This window comes from Symphalangus syndactylus, chromosome 20 (genome assembly GCF_028878055.3).
Source record: "Symphalangus syndactylus isolate Jambi chromosome 20, NHGRI_mSymSyn1-v2.1_pri, whole genome shotgun sequence".
Taxonomy (NCBI): Eukaryota; Metazoa; Chordata; class Mammalia; order Primates; family Hylobatidae; genus Symphalangus; species Symphalangus syndactylus.
Window position 1 is genome coordinate 58,324,080 of NC_072442.2, and position 18,996 is coordinate 58,343,075.

An 18,996-nucleotide genomic window follows, 5' to 3' on the forward strand; every position below is an offset into this window, starting at 1 on the left:
TTTTCTTACCCCCACCCAAGGAGCTGGTATTGAAACCTCTTCATAAATAAGCTTATCCATTTGCTTAATTGGGAACCACTCGGTCCTCAGGATCTTGGTTTCTCTAGAAAACTATATTTAATTCTATATAAAGAATCAGTTCCTAAAACCCCAAAGGTTTGCATCTGAAAGCAAACACAGAAATATGCGGCATTTTGAGTGCTAAATTGTCAGCTGCTCCAAAAGGCTTTCTAAACAGAATGATACAATATATTCATCAAGGATCCAAGCCCTGCCCAAGCTCATTTAGTTGGTGGCTGCAGTATTGTTCTTGGGGTCCAATCCTTTCTCCACTTGTAACTAATGACTTTGTGATCCTCAGGCCCTTTTCAGTGGAGACCCCACGTGACCCTGTCTTTGTTCGTTATCTGTCCAGGTTTGGTGGTGGCGAGGGCAGAGTGAAGGCAAGAGACCTTCATCTCACCCCTCTGCAGGCACCAGCTTTCCACACAGTGGTTCTTTAGGGGAGCATTCTCCGTTCTTTGTATGTTGGTTTGTATCTGGCCTTGGGTTCACACAGCTGGGGCCGGGGCCGGGGCCAGAGCCGTGACTTAGGGTTGGGAAGAAGTTGGCCAAAACATTCCCCAGCAGGGCTTGGGCAGGCCCAGGAAGTCCCGCCTAAAACACAGTGGACAAAGCTGCCCTTGTCCACAGGCCTGGGGGTGGGAGGCATCTGGTCAGTGACACAAGCTTGGCCATTGTTTGTTGTGACCTCAGCCAACGTTTTTTAGCTGAGAAAGGGGGAAAAGAGGGAGAGTGGAAAAAAAAAAAAAAAACCCTCCAGAAACATTGCATCTGGAAAGTCCAGAACGAGTTGTTAATTTCCCAGCAAGCACTGGAGCAGATTTGGAAGGAACTGTGCAATGTAGTGGGTTCTTTGTGAAAGAACAGCAATGAGCAAAGCCACAGGAACCTCCGCTGGGGTGCCCAGAGCACTGGCCCTGGGCTAGCGACTTGCCTCAGCCCCATTTCCCGGAGAGGCTGCCATGGAGAGGAAGCCGGCAGAGTCTTGGTGCTGAGTCTGAGGGCTTCAGGCAGGACCGAAGACTCTCCTCTGAGGTAGCAGCCCCTAGAGAAGGTTAGCTGTTCTCTGATGGTAAGAATTGATTTTTCTTGCCTGCAGAGGTATGTTCCAGTTTGCTTTTCTCTGCATGTTTCTAAAATGACTGCGCCATGGTAAAGAGGCAGCTCTGAAAACTGAGATTTGGGGTCTAACTGCTGAGCTGTGGTGGTCTGGGGACCCTGTGTGCTAGGGGGCACCTTTCACAGATCCAAGGCATGAGCAGGAAGAAAAAAAAAATAAAGACATGGGTCATTGTGTGAGAGATCAGGAAAAGCAGATGGGAGGAGGAGCAAGATTTATGAAGGATATCTTGGAGAGAAAGGGAGTCTTGGCTCCCCTAGTTACCTGGGGAGCAGTTTCGTAGTTGGAGCTGTGTGATGGAGAAGCAGAGTGGTGATGTGATTTTAATGGAGTCCAAACCTTGCTTCCTCCATGTAACTTTTTCCAAGTAAGAAACTTGGATTCTACCCACCTATCTGGCTTTTACCCCATGGCCCAGTTCTAGCTGGGGCACTGTTAGGCAAAAGCCATTTGAGGACTATAAAACTTTATGAAGGTAAGGGGGAGCTCCTGGGGTCATGGCTCCCTAGCAGAAGTACCTGCCCAGTAATGCACTGTGCTTCCAGGCTTGGCTGAGACACCTTTCCAGTTTGGTGGTGGAGGCTGCAACAGTGATGATGGAAGCTCTTCTGATACTTAGCGGTACAACACCCTTGTTTCACCAATCTTTCCACCCCCAGAAGTTACGCATCCATCTTCTTTCTTTGCAAAGTAGGACCTCCAAGAGAGTGGTGATCACTCTCTTGAGGCTCTGTACAGCTGCGAGAGGTCCAGTTTGCATGGAAAGGCTGGCCTGTTTTGGCACATGGTCTCCTGCCAGGATGTGATCTCCCACCTCCCTGGGCCCATCCGCATCTCTGATTCTGGCATGGCTTCCTGTTCCTAGAGTGCCAGGGGAAGGGAGACGGTGCTTGTTATTCAGGAGCATCCTCTAACGGGTTAGTTGACCTAGGACAGTCCACAGCAGTGCTTCTCAAAGGTTAATGTGCATCTGAACTACCCGGGGACCTTTAAAATGTAAGACCCGGTCCTGGGGCAGGGCCTGGGGCTCTGCATTGATAGCCAGATCCCAGAGGATTTCGTGTTGCTGATGCAGGGGCCACACTTGGAGATTTGCTGCTGTGAGGAACCCAGACCAATCACTCAAGTTCTGACCAAGGTGTGGCTGCCTTGGGTCTGACTGTAGAGCACTGGGAGTTCTGGCAGGCCTGTGTGTGGATCGTGGTTGGGTGCTTCATGGGGGTGGAGGGATTAGCAAAGAAGAAGAACACTGAAGGGCACGCAAGGAGCTGGGAAGAGCCGAAGTCAAGCTCTTGGGAAAAGGGCATTTGGGGTGCAGAGGCTGTCGGTGGGCTGCCCCCAAGCTGAAGTGGACTGTGTGTTTGGGATGTAATGTGAACAGTCAGCCAGAAGTGCTAACTGCTAACAGGCCCAGAAAAATTCCACTGGAACCTGCCTTTGGTGCATCCAGGGTGATGCAGAGACAGAAGCCCAGGATTCCAGGGCAGAAATCCAGTTGCTAGGCAAATAGAGCTAAGACCACTCACGTGGCTCGGAGGAGTGACAGGGAAGAGGTGGACACATCAGGACAGAACTCAGTGTGCTGAGAGGTGGAAGCACAGAATCCCGGGTGCAGTAAGGCAGGATGCTCGGTGTTTGGGGCATAGCCCACGTTTCAGGAACAGTCAGATGCCGCCTAGACATGATGTCCATGTCTACCCTTGAATGTGACATTTTTTCTCCTATGAAAATGGCATGTCCTTAAAACATATATACTAATGCTGACATTTAGAATTATTGGGCCGGGCGCGGTGGCTCACGCCTGTAATCCCAGCACTTTGGGAGGCCGAGGTGGGCAGATCGCCTGAGGTCAGGAGTTCGAGGCCGGCATGGTCAACATGGTGAAACCCCGTCTCCACTAAAAATACAAAAATTAGTCAGGCGTGGTGATAGGCACCTTTAATCCCAGCTACAGGGGAGGCTGAGAGAGGAGAATCGCTTGAACCTGGAAGGCTTAGGTTGCAGTGAGCCGAGATCATGCCACTGCACTCCAGCCTGGGTGACAGAGCGAGACTCTGTCTAAAAAAAAGAATTATTAAGTATTAGGCTATATATATGTATATATGAAAGCCCTTGGAGACCATCTGGTCCAACTTCCGTGTTTTAGAGATGAAGCAATTGAGGCCTCTCAGCAGAGATGAAAGAGGTTGCTCAAGATCTTCCAGCAAGACTGCTGCAGCTTTACCAGCCCCAATTCCCATCCTGTGTTCTTCGCACAGTGGCACAGAGCAGTGGTAGGTCTCACGCCTCCATAGCAAGGCCCTTGGCTGTCACCATTTGCCTACTTTATATGTGCCAGCGGCAGCAGCTCCAGAAATGTTAGTTGAATCGGGTTGGTGAGAATTGCACCCCTTACTGAGCCTTGGAAACGGTTCCAGCCCTTCCTAGACTTCATTTCCCTCCAGAGCTCAGAGTTCAGACCTCATCAGGAACCATCTCTCAGAGTTGGAAGTCTTGATTAGAATCACTTGGAGCACAGGCCGTAGGCACTGCAGTCAGTGGAATGCGTTTCCGTGGTGGGGAAATGAGCTGCTTCCATTTTCCTTTAGTGCCCGGGGGCCACTCCAGCCAGCAACTAGAGGCCACAAAGCCAGGCCAGCTGGATCGCAGGTGCAGGCGGGCCGTCAGAGGCACCTACCCTTATACCGTAATGAGCTTCAGTCCGTCTTCCTTTACAACAGCACTAATTCCCCGAGGAAGCCCGCTTTTGCCCCCAGTGCATCTGCGGGCAGCAGCTGTGTCACTTGTGCTTGAAGATCCTTTCTGGTGAGCAGGCTGCTTTGCATGAGATACCGAGCCTGTTACTGAGCGAGCTAGCAACTTTGGACTCCCTCCCTTGCTTCTGAACTTAAATCCATTTTGAGTGCAATAGAACGCTTGGTAAATTTGGTTCTGAGGTTTTCCTCAGAAGTCTAACGATAGAAAGTGCCCAAAACAATGACATAAGGCATTTGGGGGCTTTGCAGCTTAATGCTAAAGGGAGGCTAGGAAGGATAGTTTTTCTCTCTCTCTGGGCCATACCAAGTTTGGCAAAACCTTCTTATTCCCAGGCTTTTTCCACTGCAAAGGGAAGTTGACCAGCGATCCTTTAGAGGGGACCTCACCCTTCCAGGAACTCCCTAGGGAGTCTGTTAGGTGAACAATCCACAAAATGTCCTTCAAAAGTATTTTCTAGGTCAGGACAAGTGATATCATTATCGATATCAACTAGCATAGAAAACCTAGGATGTATTTCAAGATCATTTATCTTTAGGACGAAGACAGAAGTACTGAAGTCTAGCCCAACTCCTTCCTTTGACAAATAGGGACTTTTCAGCATTAATTGGCCGTAACAGGGACCTGTGGCAAAGGGGAAGAGAATCCCTAATTGTTCAGCCTCCTCGTACAGACCTGAGGTCATGTGCACTATCGCATACCCTGAATTGGGCATGCATTTCATTTCCAGTTTTTGGTACATCACTTCGCTTTGTTGGTGTCTCAGACAAGCCTTTCTTTCCCACTGATTCTAAGTCAGATTTGGTCGAGTAAATGAAAGGGTATCTAGACCACAAGAGTTTGAGACCTCTTTCTCTTTAAAGTCCAAAAGTGTTTGGAAGGAAGCTTGCAGCGAGCAAAGCAATATTTCATCAAGAGTTGTGTCTTGTCAGGCCTCTGTCATCTGTTTTGTTTATGTGGCTGCTGTTCTTGGAAGCTGAGCTGGACATTTAACTGCCTTGATATTTCCCTTATGGTTTTAGGCTGTGTTACGAAAGCCATCCCGTGCATGGGTTATAGGACCACAAGGCTGGCAATCTCCCTATTTTACAGATGAGGAAACAGAGGCCCAGAGAGGCTAAGATAATTGCACACATCACAGCTCGCTGTCTGGGAACACAGCACCTCTTTATGCCTAGGCCTTTGTGCTGTCTCCTAATGCTTTTGTCATCCTGAGTTGGGGCTAGGATATCAGAATGGCCCACACTATTTTTATTCTGCTAGGGAAGGGGGAGGAGGAAAGAAGCAACATTCCTCAGCAGTTCATCAGGAAATGGAGAGTTTGAATAAAATGTGTCTGTTAATCAAAAGCCGGTGAGCACAGTCATTCAGGTTTTCTGGCTTGGAAGCCGGAAGCTAGATCTGGCTATTGGGAGGAGTCTACCTTGTCATTTTATAATTACATTTTTAATTGTGCTGAAACATCAGGACCAGAGAGACCTTGAAATGGAACAAAATGTAGGGTTTTTTTTGTTTTTTTGTTTTTTTTTTTCTCTGAGGTTACCCAACCCCTCCAGGATTCAAGGCGGGGAAGCAGCCCCTGCTTCCCTTACTATTTCTGGAGCTGTTCTCTGTATTTCAGGGGTGCTTGTGGGACGACACTCCAGGTCCTCCACCCCAGACCCTGTGGTTCTAAAACACAGTCACAAGGCCTCTAGGCACCTGCTCCAAACCCCTCTATCAGAGGCCAAAAGAGCGACTCTGATATTTGGTAGCACAGTTATGCTGGTTCGTCAATGCCGAGATTCTTCCAAAACATGCTGAAGAGTGGGCGTCTCTCAGATCCCCATCATGCCGTATGGTGCCACTGGGGAGATGCCACCAACGAAAAGGACCGGCCATCTCAGATGCAAGAAACATGCTCCCATTCAGAGTTCTCCTCATTTCTTGCATTGTCTCCTCTGGAACCCTATTAAGTGGCCCTTCTGTCTTAACGTTCGTACAGCAGGTGCAACCACCATAAAAGTCTCATTCTCCAGAGTCAGAGGAGGAAGCGTCATGCAGGAATAGGGGCTCTGCAAGGCCCACATAGAAGGCGTTTCTTTCCTACCCTCTGCTGACCGCTTGATTGTCGGATGCTTCAAGGCTGTGACATGGCTTTTGACCCAGGAGGCCGTGCAACTCATCCTTGCAGTTTGCAGGATCATTTGCAAATCTTTTCATCAATCCTTGTCCCCCCCTCCGGAGACTCCATATTTCCAGCTTGGCAAGTTTCCCTGTGAGGGTTGGTGGGTTGACTTCCTGTATCCTTGCTGCATGGACTGTGTTGTAATTATGTTCATCAAAATTCCTGGTTAACCAGATCACTCCCATTTTTTTATAGGGTCAGAAAATACAGAATCCATTGTTCTGTGTCCTCTCCCTGCTCAGTCTTGACAAACATACCCAGTGAATTGAGTGGCCCTCAGGGATGTGCTGGGGGCTTGCAGGGTGGCCGCGACCCTTGCCAAGCCTACCAGGAGCTGGATAGGTCCGGAGTGTCCCAAGTAGTTCAGCCTTCAGGCCCATGGCTGGGAGAAAACTCCCACGGCCCTAATGTCTACCTCTTAAGATGGGTGCCAGTGACAGCCACAGTGTGAGGCTTCCTCTTGCCACTTCGTGGACAGAGGACAGTGATGGTGTTGGGGGGGGAAGTAGCTAATGCAGATGAAGAAGAGTATGGCAGACACTCCATGGCAACTGGAGTTGCAACCTGGTTGGGGAGCCCAAGCGAGTCACTTTTGGATTCGTCCAAGGAGGCTGGTGGGAGTGGGCGTCTGATGTGAGCAAGTGGGATATTCAAGCCAGCGAGGTGCAGATTATTGCTGCCACATCCATTGTCACCCCATTCATCTATCTACATCAAGTAGTGAGGCCTGAGGACACTTGGATAGTGCCAGGTTTGGAAGAGGCCCGAGGACATTTGCATCTAAATGACTAAAGCCTCATTTGAGAAGTTTCTTTTATGCACTCAAGGAGGCAGTCCTGCTCACTAGGTGATTTCTAATAAGAAGGGTTCGAGGTGACACACACAGGACTCTGGTAAAACCTCTGACAAATTTTGCAAATAGAAAACTGGGAGAAAGGAAGGCGACCCTCCTGGTTCTTTGGCTTCTTGCTGGTGAGAACTGTAGGTGTGCCTCATGCACCTGACCCCCTTTTCACATGGGTCCAACCACAGTTCGACAGGACATGGTCATGCTCAGGCCCAGGCCCAAAAATAGCCTCATGCTGTTCTCTGTGTTTTGGCCCTGAGAACCCTTTGAGGCTTACAGAGCCAAACAGGTGTTTCAGATGAGGTCTTTGGAAAACCCTGGGTTCCTACTGATTTTTCCTTCATCCACAAAGTGCTTTGGTCCCAGCCTATCCATCTGGATGGATTCCAGGGCTCAGGATTCCCCGTGGAAGCTGACTGCCCTCGGGGCCAATACAACCCGGCATTGGTAAGACTTAAAAGACTCACAGCACCTGGGGCTTGGGTCTCCAAGGCCCCGTCCCTCTGTTGTGTTCCCTCTGCTTGAGAACCTGTCAGTTGCTGGAAAAGACAAGGGTGGACACGAGAAGCAAGGACAGAGGATGGATGCCAACTGGGCAGGTGCCTGATACCTGATGTTTGGCAGGAGGGACAACAGGACACGGATACTTCATTATGGGGATGGGAGGAAGGGCAGTATTTTGTTTCCATCTCCCTCGGTGTTCTCATGATCTTAGTGTTCCTCCTGTCTCTTGATCTCTTCTGGTGTGTATAATTATTATTATTATTATTATTATTATTTTTTTTTTTTTTGAGATGGAGTCTCGCTCTGTCACCCAGGCTGGAGTGCAGTGGCATGATCTCGGCTCACTGCAATCTCTGCCTCCTAGGTTCAAGCAATTCTCCTGTCTCAGCCTCCCTGGTAGCTGGGACTACAGGTGCATGCCACCACTCCCAGCTAATTTTTGTATTTTAGTACAGACGGGGTTTTACCCTGTTGGCCAGGCTGGTCTTGAACTCCTGACCTCAAGCAATCCATCCGCCTAGGCCTCCCAAAGTGCTGGGATTGCAGGTGTGAGCCACCGCGCCCAGCCTAGTATATATATATATATACTATATATATATATTTTTTTGAGACAGAGTCTCGCTCTGTCACCCAGGCTGGAGTGCAGTGGCACGATCTTGGCTCACTGCAAGCTCCGCCTCCCGGGTTCAGGCCATTTTCCTGCCTCAGCCTCCCGAGTAGCTGGGACTACAGGTGCCTGCAATCACGCCCGGCTAATTTTTTGTATTTTTAGTAGAGACGGGGTTTCACTGTGTTAGCCAGAATGGTCTCGATCTCCTGACCTCGTGATCTGCCCGCCTCGGCTTCCCAAAGTGCTGGGATTACAGGCGTGAGCCACCGCGCCTGGCCAAGTATATTTTTTTAAGTGGAGGGTTTTGTTTTGTTTTTTGAGACAGGGTCTCACTCTGCTGCCCAGGCTGGAGAACAGGGTACAAATGTGGTTCACTGTGGCCTCAAACTCCTGGGTTCAAGCAGTCCTCCTGCCTCAGCCTCCCTAGTAGCTGGGACAAAAGGTGTGCACTACCACGTCTGGCTAATTTTTAAATTTTTTGTGGCAATGGAGTTGCTCTGTTGCCCAGTTTGGTCTGGTGATCGCCCTGCCTTGGACTCCCAAAATGTTAGGATTATAGGCGTGAGCCACTGCACCCAGCCCTTTTCTAGTACTGTCTATATTTGAGACTCAGGTTATAATTTCATTTTTTTACAGTATATGTTGAGAATAGCAACATGTATACATGATTGTATAACTAGATTCATAATTATTTATGCATTTCTGTAAGCTACCTTCAGCGTTCAGCCTGGATCCTTTTGTGCCGTGATTTCATCATTCTTCACTTTTATTTGTCTTGCTCTTTCAGGCAGTTGAAGTACATCTCTTAAGTACTTCTACTAAGGAGGACATGAGTACTTGTCTCTAGAAGAATATATTTCTGTTGCCTTCCCTCGTGAAAGACAGCTTGGCTACCAGTGAAGGTTCTTGGTATTTTCCCCATCATGCACCAGATGTGTCTTTTGAGATGTGGCTACAGAGAAGTTTGAGACCAGCCTTCTTTTTATTCTTGCACTGGTCTTCCCACGTAAATGATGACAGGACTTTTATCCTTATCTTTGCTGTGTAAATGTGTTGTTAGGATATGTCTCTGGTTGGTCTTTTGAAATCCACTTTGCCTTGAACAGTGTAGGACCTCCTGTGCGGCCCAGCTCGGGAACTTGCCTCCCCATCAACCTTCGTTTATTCTTTCTTTTCTGTTAGAGCTTTTCTGCTGTCTCCTGTTCAGTAACACCCAGTATCCATATCTTGGTTTGCTGTTCTGTCCTCACATTTGCATTTTTCCCATTTCCTTTGCATTCTGGGGAAAAAAACAATTCTCATTTGTTTTGTACATAACTAATTCACTTTGTTTTGCAGTACTAATTCCATGTTTTATTGCAACCAATGTGCATTTTCCTTCTGTTACAACCTTTCAAACTTCCCTATAATTTTTATCATTTCCTGTTCCTTTTTTATGTCATTTTGTTTTTTTTTTTCAAACCAACTTGCCTTGTTTTGTTCTCATGAGTTTTTGCTCTTATATCATAATGTCATATCTTCCTGCCCTTTGTTGAGGTTGCTAGATACTTTTCTGAGATGTTTCGTCTGGATACTATGTGAGATCATGATGAGAAGTTTTTGTTTCTCTTGAGGCTTCTAGGCTTCTGGGTGTTCTTCCTCAATCTATTTTCTGCAATAAAAGAAACAATACATATTATCTTGCCTTCTGCCTCTCCATTTGTGCAGCTCTAACAAAATACCTGAGACCAGATAGTGTATGAGGAACAGGAATGTATTTATTTATTTGAGACAGTGTCTCACTCTATCGGCTGGAGTGCAGTGGCACAATCATAGCATACTGCAGTCTCAAACTCCTGGGCCCAAAGCAGTCCTCCCCCCTCAGCCGCTCAAGTACCTGGGGCTACAGGTGCGTACCACCATGCCCAGCTAGATTTAACAAAAGAAACGTTAAGGCCGGGCACAGGGGCTCATGCCTGTGATCCCAGCACTTTGGGAGACCGAGGTGGGCGGATCATGAGGTCAAGAGATCGAGACCATCCTGGCTAACACGGTGAAACCCCGTCTCTACTAAAAAGCAGAACAAAACAAAACAAAATGCAAAAATTAGCTGGGTGTGGTGGCGCATGCCTGTAATCCCAGCTACTTGGGAGGCTGAGGCAAGATAATTGTTTGAACCTGAGAGGCGGAGGTTGCAGTGAGCCAAGATCGTGCCACTGCACTCCAGCCTGGCGACAGAGTGAGAGTCCATCCAAAAACAAAACAAACAAAAAAAACTTAATTTTTGGAGAGTTGGGGGGGGCAGTGGGGTCTCACTATGCTGTCTAGGCTTGCCTTGAACTCCTGGCCTCAAGCAAGCCTCCTGAGTAGCTGGGATTATAGGCACAAGCCACAGTGCCTGGTTCAAGAACAGGGCTTTCTCACAGTTCTGGAGACGGGGAAGTTCCAAGATCAAGGTGTTGGCAGGTTCTGTTGTCTGGTGAGGGCTGTTGTCTGCCTCCAAGATGGCACCATGTTGCTGTGTCTGCCAGATAAAGGAATAGCATGTCCTTACGTGGTGGAAGGCAGAAGGGCAAGCTAGTGAATGCCACGTGAAGCTGCTTTGATAAGAGCCCCAATCCCACTGAAGGAGGCGCCCTCATGGGCTGATCACCTCTTAAAGGTCCCACCTCTTAATCCTACCATGTTGCCAACACCTGAATTTTGGAGAGGACACATTCAAACCATAGCAGAGTCCATCCAATAGATCCATTAAGAGCTGGGATTTGTTCACAGGTGGGGCACACACACCTTCTCTTCCTCCCACTCCTATTCCCTGTCTGCTTTTTTGGTGAAATAGCCTCCTCAAATGTTTCTGAAGCCTAGTTCCTACTACAATTCTCAGTTTTCATTCATTCATTCATTCATTCATTCATCGTTCTGGGCACTGTGCTGAGATTAAAGCTATGAAAAGAGGGATAGGGACATGGCCCTGTCTTCCCGAATCTTATAGTCTGTTTCTTTGTTGATATGGCAGCTCCCCCAACCTCCTCCTTCCAGGCCAAGTCTCTGAATCTCCGACCTTTAGAAGAAAATGAAGACTCTGCCGGGGTCCAGCCTGTCTCCTGCATAACTACTGGGTTAAGACTGCAGTCCTCGGGATGTGTTGTGACGTTGCCAGGGGTCCCCTACTATTTTCTGTGCACTGAAATTTCTGAGTATGGCTAGAAAGGCTGCTGGAGTTGGGGAGAGCAATACTTTCACCTGTGAGACAGGAAATACGCCCAGTATTCTTAGAGACACAGACTCTGGGGCTGGTGATGTCACTGTTGCTTGATTTGTGTCTTAACCCAGAGCTGGAGGAGAGTATCCTTCTCGGGTAGCTGTTCCCAGCTCTGTGTAGGAGTCTGCCCACCTAAACAGGTGTCCACCAGGAAGGCATGACGTGGGAGTGAATTGCCAGTCTCCAGCCCTGCTGGGTCTTGATCTTCCTGGTGGGCCCTGGCAGCCGCATTAGTAATTGGTTGACTCCCTGAGGAGTGCAGAGCTGGCAGTGGGGCCACTTCTGGCTGCTGAGTCCAGGACTACACCGGGACTCAACCCTCCCAGGCGTGCTCAGCCATGCCCTGGCTGCTTCTGGGTGTCCGGCTGCCTCCGTGGTTGGGGAAGAGAGAACTTGCTGGAGAGTCCTTTGTGGAGGAGCCTTCAAGCAGTGCCAATCACGGCACTGGGCTCATTAGCAAGCATTGCCATAGCAACGGGTCTGCCAGAAAGTGGCTCGTTAGGCTGACAACTTCAGAGCTGTTATATATAGATCTGGGTGTGGGGGGAGTGGGGGTGTGGGGCCCTGTGGATATGCTTTTCTTTAGAGCTCCTATTGCTTCTGGGTTTGGGGTGTGAGAGGACGCAGAGTGGGAGACCTTAAAACCGTCTGATCTGGCTGCTAAAGCGAGTGTCTGACGACCACCCATTAACGCCAGCAAGTAGCGTTTGCTCACGGCTTTAGGAGAAGGTAAGAGTCAGGTGTTCTCAGAAGCCGCTGGAGGGGGAGAGAGTCCCGGAGGTGGAGGTGGCACCCAGGTTGAACTTGAGCTTGAAGCGTGGTGGGAGCGGTAGGGAGCGGAGTAGCGGGGTCTGTACCGCCTGGAGGCTGCAGAGACAACCTCCACTGTCTGTTAAATAGTTTATTTGAAGGGTTTGGGGCAATGGGACAGAATCTTTTTCTTTAATAAGTCACTGTGCAGCCCAACACTGTCTTTTTACAAATATGCTTATAAAAATTCTATGATCTCAGTTTTCATTTCAGAAGTGATGTTTTTTCTCAGTTGCTGCCTCTAATGCTGCAACGGACACAGGACTCACCCAGGATCATTGTTAGAAATGCAGCCTCCCAGGCTGCTCTGGAGATTGAGTCAGGCCTGAGAGTGTGCACTTGAACTCACATCCCAGGTGACTGGTGGGGTGGCCCACAGTGACCATACTTTGAGAAACACTGCTGTAGGGTCATTTGTTTTTGATCTCTGTAATCTCTGGGTGACTTTGCTTGCCTGCTTTTTGTTGTTGTTGTTTTTTTTAAAGGAGGAATCAGTAGCCACCATTAAGGGGAAAATTTTGGGGGGGTTGCGTTGTTTTTTTAAATAAAGAGACAAGGAAGTCAGCCTACAGCTAGGGAACGTGACGGCCTGGACGCGGGCGGTGATATTTTTGCACATCATATGCTCACTTGGGGACTGGGAGACAAGCAGGAGGATCAGGCTTGAGTTGTCATCCTCTTTGGGAGGGAGCTGGGGTGTCAGGTGGTCTCAGTGAGGAAATGGAGCTGAGTAGGTGTAGCTGGGGAGAGATGTGGCCCAACTTTAAGGGAACTGGATAGAAGTCTCTAGACCAAAGCTATTATTTTAATTAATTAATTAATTTTGTGTAGAGATGGGGTCTTGCTACATTGCCCAGGCTGCCCTTGAACTCCTGGCCTCAAGCAATTCCTCATGCCTCGGCCTCCCAAAATGCTGGGATTACAGGCATGAGTCGCTGCATCTCACCAGCTGATATTTTTAAGCAGTTCGTTTTTCCCATTTAATTAACTGTGCCACCCTGGGCAAGTTATTAAACCCTCTGTGTCTCAGATGCCTTGTTTTAAAGCGGGGATAAATGCCATCTATGAGGCAGGCTTGTTGTGACAAGTAGCTGATTGTCTAAAGCACCCAGTCTGGCATGCATTATAGATATTTGGTGACTGGTAAAGTCATTATCGATGGGTACAAATGGATCTGAGCTCAGATACTTCTTGAGTCCTTTCTAGAGTAGGGTTCTGAAGTAGTGTAGAAACCTCCTGATATTGCATATGAAATAGCGTGTGTATGTGTATGTGCACCCATTTTCGGGGACAGAAGATCCATAGCCTTCCTCAGATTCTTAGAGGATGCACTTTCCATATATATCATTGAGCATATGTATCAGTAGGCAACTGAACAAGGAGGCCCAGGTGAGGGTTGATGGAGAGGGACTGAAACCTGTCCTTGCACTCTGGCCAAGGGATGGTCCCTTTCAGAGGAAGAGGCCGCGTTTTATTATTCCCACAAAGACACCCTGTATTAGGTAAAGAATTTCTGAGTTAGAAAAAACTTCCTTCATTTTCCCCCACCCCCACTCCTGCTACCTCTGATCTTGTTCCTTCCAGGTGGGGTCTGTCCCCAACCCCCGGACCTGTGTCACCTCTGCTTCTAGTACAATTCCCATGGGAAAGTGTTGACAGACTTGAAGGGAAAAAGCCACAGGACTAAGGAAGAGAAGGGAAGGATTTAACTTGGAAGGAAACTAATTAGAAGAATAAGATTGAGAGAGACCTTAATTATCGGGTGGTTATGCACACTGTATCCTCTGGATGCCTGGGGGCCGGCTGCTCCTGCCGCTCCGTGGCCATGAAGGGTGAGGTAATGCTGGTGCTGTTGGCCCTTAAGTGAGGACTTGAAGGTAGGGAGGTCTAACTTCTGCCTTCGCCGCATCTTTAAACATTTTTTTTATTTTTTTATTTTGTCTTTATTTTTGAAACAGAGTCTCACTTTGTCACCCAGGCTGGAGTACAACGGCGCGATCTTGGCTCACGGCAACCTCCGCCTCTTGGGTTCAAGTGATTTTTCTGCTTCAGCCTCCTGAGTAGCTGGGATTACAGGCACCTGCCACCATGCCCAGCTAATTTTTGTATTTTTAGTAGACACAGGGTTTCACCAGGTTGGCCAGGCTGGTCTCGAACTCCTGACCTCAGGTAATCCACCCGCCTTGGCCTCCCAAAGGGCTGGGATTACAGGCGTGAGCCACCGTGCCCAGCCAAAAAAATTCTTTAATTGTGGTACAATACACATGACAAAATATTTACCATCAGTGATATATTTATGTATTCATGATATTGTGCAACCATTACCACGATCCAGTTCGGAACATTGTCATCACCCCAAAGGGAAAACTTGTACCCATTCTCCCCTCCCCAGGCCGCTGGAAAAGATGAATCTATTTCTGTCTCTATGGCTCTGCCCATTCCGGGCATTTCATTGAATGAAATCATACAATATGTGGTCTTTTGTGTCTGGCTCCTTTCACTTAGCATAATGTATTCAAGGTTTATCCATATTGTAGCATGTATCACGGCTCCATTTTTTTTTTACTTTCTGAATAATATTCCATTGTGTGGCTGTACTACACTATCCATCCATCTGTTGGTGGGGATTTGAGTTGTTTCCACTTTTTGGCCATTACAAATGGTATTGCTATGAGCATCCATGTACCAATTTTTGTTTGACTGCTTGTTTCTAGGTGTTTGTGTCTATACCCGGTTGTCTCCATGTCTTTTGACTTCTGAGTTGTTTAAAGTCAGCCATCAGAAGGAACTCCTTTCTAAGAGAAGAGAAAGGTGATGGGACTCTGGCTGCCTCGGGAGATGGAGGCAGAGCGTGGCCCTGCAGGAGGGAGATGTGGAGACCACCTTTGCCACATGAGCCACATTAGGAGATGGGCCTGGTTGCCCCAGTGCCCTCCTCCTCCCCTCTTTCAGCATCTCATGGCCCTTCACGGCTCAGTATCAGGGTGCCTCCCACCTTCTGTAAGGTCCTGAATTTCCTCGTTGCAGGAGACCTCCGTGGTTATCAGTGCCTTGAGGAGAAGGGACGGCATCATTATTGCTCTTTCCTGGGTGGGACACTGAGGGTCACGGGTTGGGTCCACTGGTTCTTCACCTCCTGTAAGGAGTGGTCTCCTCACTGCCCAGCCCTCTCACCAGAACGCACTGGCCAGCTCTCAAGCTGTTAACCTCCCCAGCAGGTGTTTGCCGTTCAAGTCGGGTAGTATTGGAAACAGAAACCTCAGAGAAGTGACTGTTGATGGTGACATTTCAGACAGAGGGATGGTGAGGCTAGGGTGGAGGTCGGTATCGCCGTAGACAGACTGCGTGAAGCCCTTCCAGCGGAAACCCCCATTCGTTGCGCATTCTTCGGGTCGAGCGCTGCCCTAGGTGCTGAGTTGTGTATTGTTACCCTCTCCAGTGTCTTCCACAACTGAGCTCATATTATCACCCTTCATTTCACAGATTCGAGAATAGCCTGGTGAGTCAGTAGCCTGTGGTCACATGGCTGTCAAGCGGTCCACAGGCAGGATTGGCACTGAAGGCTGTTTGAGCCTGAGGGCTGTTTTCACTGTGCCTATGGGTTCCTGTCTCTGCACCCCTTTTCTGGCCATGTCAACATTTGATCCTTCCCATTTCCTCCCAAGTTATTTGGATAAGTACCAATATGGCTTTCCCACGTTTAATTGAAGGAGAAACTAGAATATTTCACTCAAGGGGAGGACACCTGGCATCTTGCCCCTCTGGTTCTAGAATCTCTTTCATCAAACACTCATGCCTGTAGTTGTATTTTTTTGTTCTTTGTTTTGAGACAGGGTCTCACTCTGTCACCCAGGCTGGAGTGCAGTGGTGCAATCACAGCTCACTGCAACAACCTCCTAGGCTCAGGCAATCCTTCCACCTCAGCCTCCTAAGTAGCTGGGACCACAGGCGTATGCCACCACACCCGGCTAATTTTAAAAATTATTTGCGGACAGAGTCTTCCTATGTTGCTCAGGCTGGTCTCAAACTTCTGGGCTCAAGCCATTCTTCCACCTCGGCCTCCCAAAGTGCTAGGATTACAAGCATGAGCCATTGCACCTGGCCCTAACCCTCATTTTTAATCCCCTGACCACCCACCCATGCCGACGTTATTCCCAATCCTATTGGACAGAATGTACATCTCCTGTGCATGGGATACTTCTTTCTCTCAACATGCACGCGCGCACGCACACACACACGCACCTTGTTATAATCCTATTTGTCTTGCATGTATGTTGGCTATCTTCCAATCCTGGAGAGGCCAAAGCAGTGAGGAGGCCCAGGTAAACCTGCCCAGATGTGGGCTTGTGCTTACTGGACATACTGGTGAGACAGCAACCTGGGACCCTGGTGGGATGCCACACCGTGTTGAGCCTGGCTGCTGTCCACCTCACTGTCTCCTGCTTTCTTAGAAGACAGTCTTCCATACGGAATCAAACGGGCTCTGCAGGTTAGCAGGTGTAGGAGACGGAGTGTCCAGGGCATAGGGGAAAGCTTTTAATTAAGTTGTGAAAATTCATTATGAAACTTACACCGCAGCTACGCAGAGGGCAGAAGGGAGGCTGTTTTTACTCAAAGTCCCTGAGCAGCTCAGATTTACTTGTTCTCTCCGATGACATGCAAGGCACTACGGGAAGCCACGGCACGTGGTTTTGCAACCTTCACAAGGCGTGAGAGCAGCCTGGGAGCTGTGTGTCTCTGCTGCTCTCTTTCATTCTGTTACCTTGTTTTCCTAAGCGGGAGTCACCAGGGACCATCACTATGGGCACAGCTGGGGGATACTGAGGACATCTGGGAGCCGACTACCTTTACTGTTTGTGAACAGCCCTTGGCTTTGCTGAAAAATTCATGGCTACTGTCTTCGTGTGGCTAGAATTCTGATTTTAATCAATTTACTTCAAAAGGCACAGCAATCTTGTGGGCTAATTTGGACTCTCTGTCCTAATTTTAAAATGTTCTTTAGCTAACAACTTTTATTTCTGTGTTTATGGGAGATAATTTAGGGGGAACAGATATGTAGAAAGGAGAGTATAGTAATTGCCTGTAATCCCAGCACCCAGGGATCATGGCTGTTTTTTTGTTTGTTTTTTATATTTTTGTTTGTTTGTTTTGAGACAGACTCTCGCTCTTTCGCCCAGGCTGGAGTGCAGTGGTGTGATCTCTGCTCACTGCAACCTCCGCCTCCTAGGTTCAAGCAATTCTCTTGCCTCAGCCTCCCGAGTAGCTAGGACTACAGGCGCCCGCTGCCACGCCTGGCTGATTTTTTGTATTTTTAGTAGAGGTGGGGTTTCACCGTGTTGCCCAGGCTGGTCACGAAGTCCTGAGCTTAGGCAATCCGCCCGCCTCGGCCTCCCAAAGTGCTGGGATTACAGATGTGAGCCACCGTGCCCGGCCATGGCTGTTTGTTTTTAGCATCTGTCTACTTGATATCTAGTTTCTTTATATGTCATATACATTTTTCTCTGATTTGTTTTTTAATGAAAAGTAACTCTATACATGTTTAAAAGAATTAAACTACACATAAATGCGTACAATGGGAAGTCAGCGTCTGCTCTGTCTCTGAGTCCTGGTTCTTTTTGGCAGAGTGATCTGGACCCTTGGCGAGAGAAGCTCCATCCAGCTCTTCATGGATTCTCGGCATTATTATAGAATGTTTTGCATCTCGCTGTGGGATGACTTGCATTAATTACTTCTGCTAGGTTTGCACAGCAAGCCTGGGGCCTTGTCTGCTGCTGTGCTTCGTGGTCTGGGAATTTCAGGCTTCAAATTTCACAATGGGAGCTGGTGGAGTGACAGGGCCCCCTTGCAAGCGGAGCAGCCTGTGAGTGATTTTCTAGGGGGCTGCGGAGAAAGTCCAGCTCCATTAGCTGAATGGCATTTTCCTCTCTGCTCCCAGAGGAGCTGTCCCCTGTGCAGGGGCTCTGAACACTCAGGTGCTTCTCACTGCTCACGCTCACGCAACCCCTGAGATCACGTGTGTGCTGCCTCTGACCTCAGGGGTTTATGGGCGACAGACTTCCCAATGTCACGCTACTCTAGGGTGAATTCATCAGCCTCTGCCTTACTGGTTTAAAAACTCTTGCAAAAATGCCAAATGGGTGTGACTTCTCTTTCTTCTCCAACAGAAGCCTGGAATGGTCCCCCCTCCGCCGGGAGAAGAAAGCCAGACGGTCATCCTTCCACCTGGCTGGCAAAGCTACCTGTCGCCTCAGGGCCGGCGGTACTATGTCAACACGACCACCAATGGTGAGTCCCGCTCGGGGGAGCATCCTGCACCAACCCCCTGGCATTCTGGCTCTCTAGAGGGGCAGGTTTTTTCTCCCTTCTTCACCTCTCTGTTTGGGGTTTTTTTCTTCTTAAGTCTATGCTCAGGGGCTGCAGTAAAGTCTTACTCCTCTCACTGTGCTGGGTGGTAGGGGTGCAAGTCTGGGTCTGCAGTTCTGGGAGTATCTTTGAAGGAAGGCTGCCCTTTATGGTTTGAGTCTTCCTTGGACCCTCACGTCCACCCTGGGTGTCTGTGTTAAACCCAACCTGTTTGTCTGGGGCTGTGTTTTCTGAAAGGTATCTCAAAAGGTTCTATGGTCAACAGCTGGCTTGAATAAAATGAACGAGGCGAAGCCACTGCATGATGTCTTGGAATTTTGAAGGTTTTAATAATCTTGAAGTTTCAATACAGGGATTGCAAATGCGAGGTTTCCCTAATTTCACTACAACGTCATCTTTTTCCTTAAGTATCTCACTGGCTGGCATTTCTCTGGATGTTCTTTGGGAAATGCCGGGGGTACTTACGGGTTATTTATCCCATCAAATAGTACAGGTTCCATGTTCATTTCTGAGTTGA

The 18,996-nt window shown here is 48.6% G+C and overlaps 1 protein-coding gene across 10 annotated transcripts in view; it reads left to right on the forward strand.

The window, feature by feature from the left end:
• GAS7 (growth arrest specific 7) overlaps positions 1-18,996 on the forward strand; it is a 287,263-nt gene that overhangs the window by 164,323 nt on the left and 103,944 nt on the right. For 6 of the 10 annotated variants that reach the window (XM_055256001.2, XM_055256002.2, XM_055256007.2 and 3 more), the window contains exon 2: positions 18,281-18,401. In XM_055256001.2, the coding sequence (XP_055111976.1) occupies positions 18,281-18,401 (121 nt within the window). Of the gene's footprint in view, positions 1-846; positions 1,136-11,893; positions 12,036-16,909; positions 16,969-18,280; positions 18,402-18,996 lie in introns of those variants that run through there. The other 4 variants (XM_055256003.2, XM_055256005.2, XM_055256004.2 and 1 more) reach the window with 4 other exon arrangements.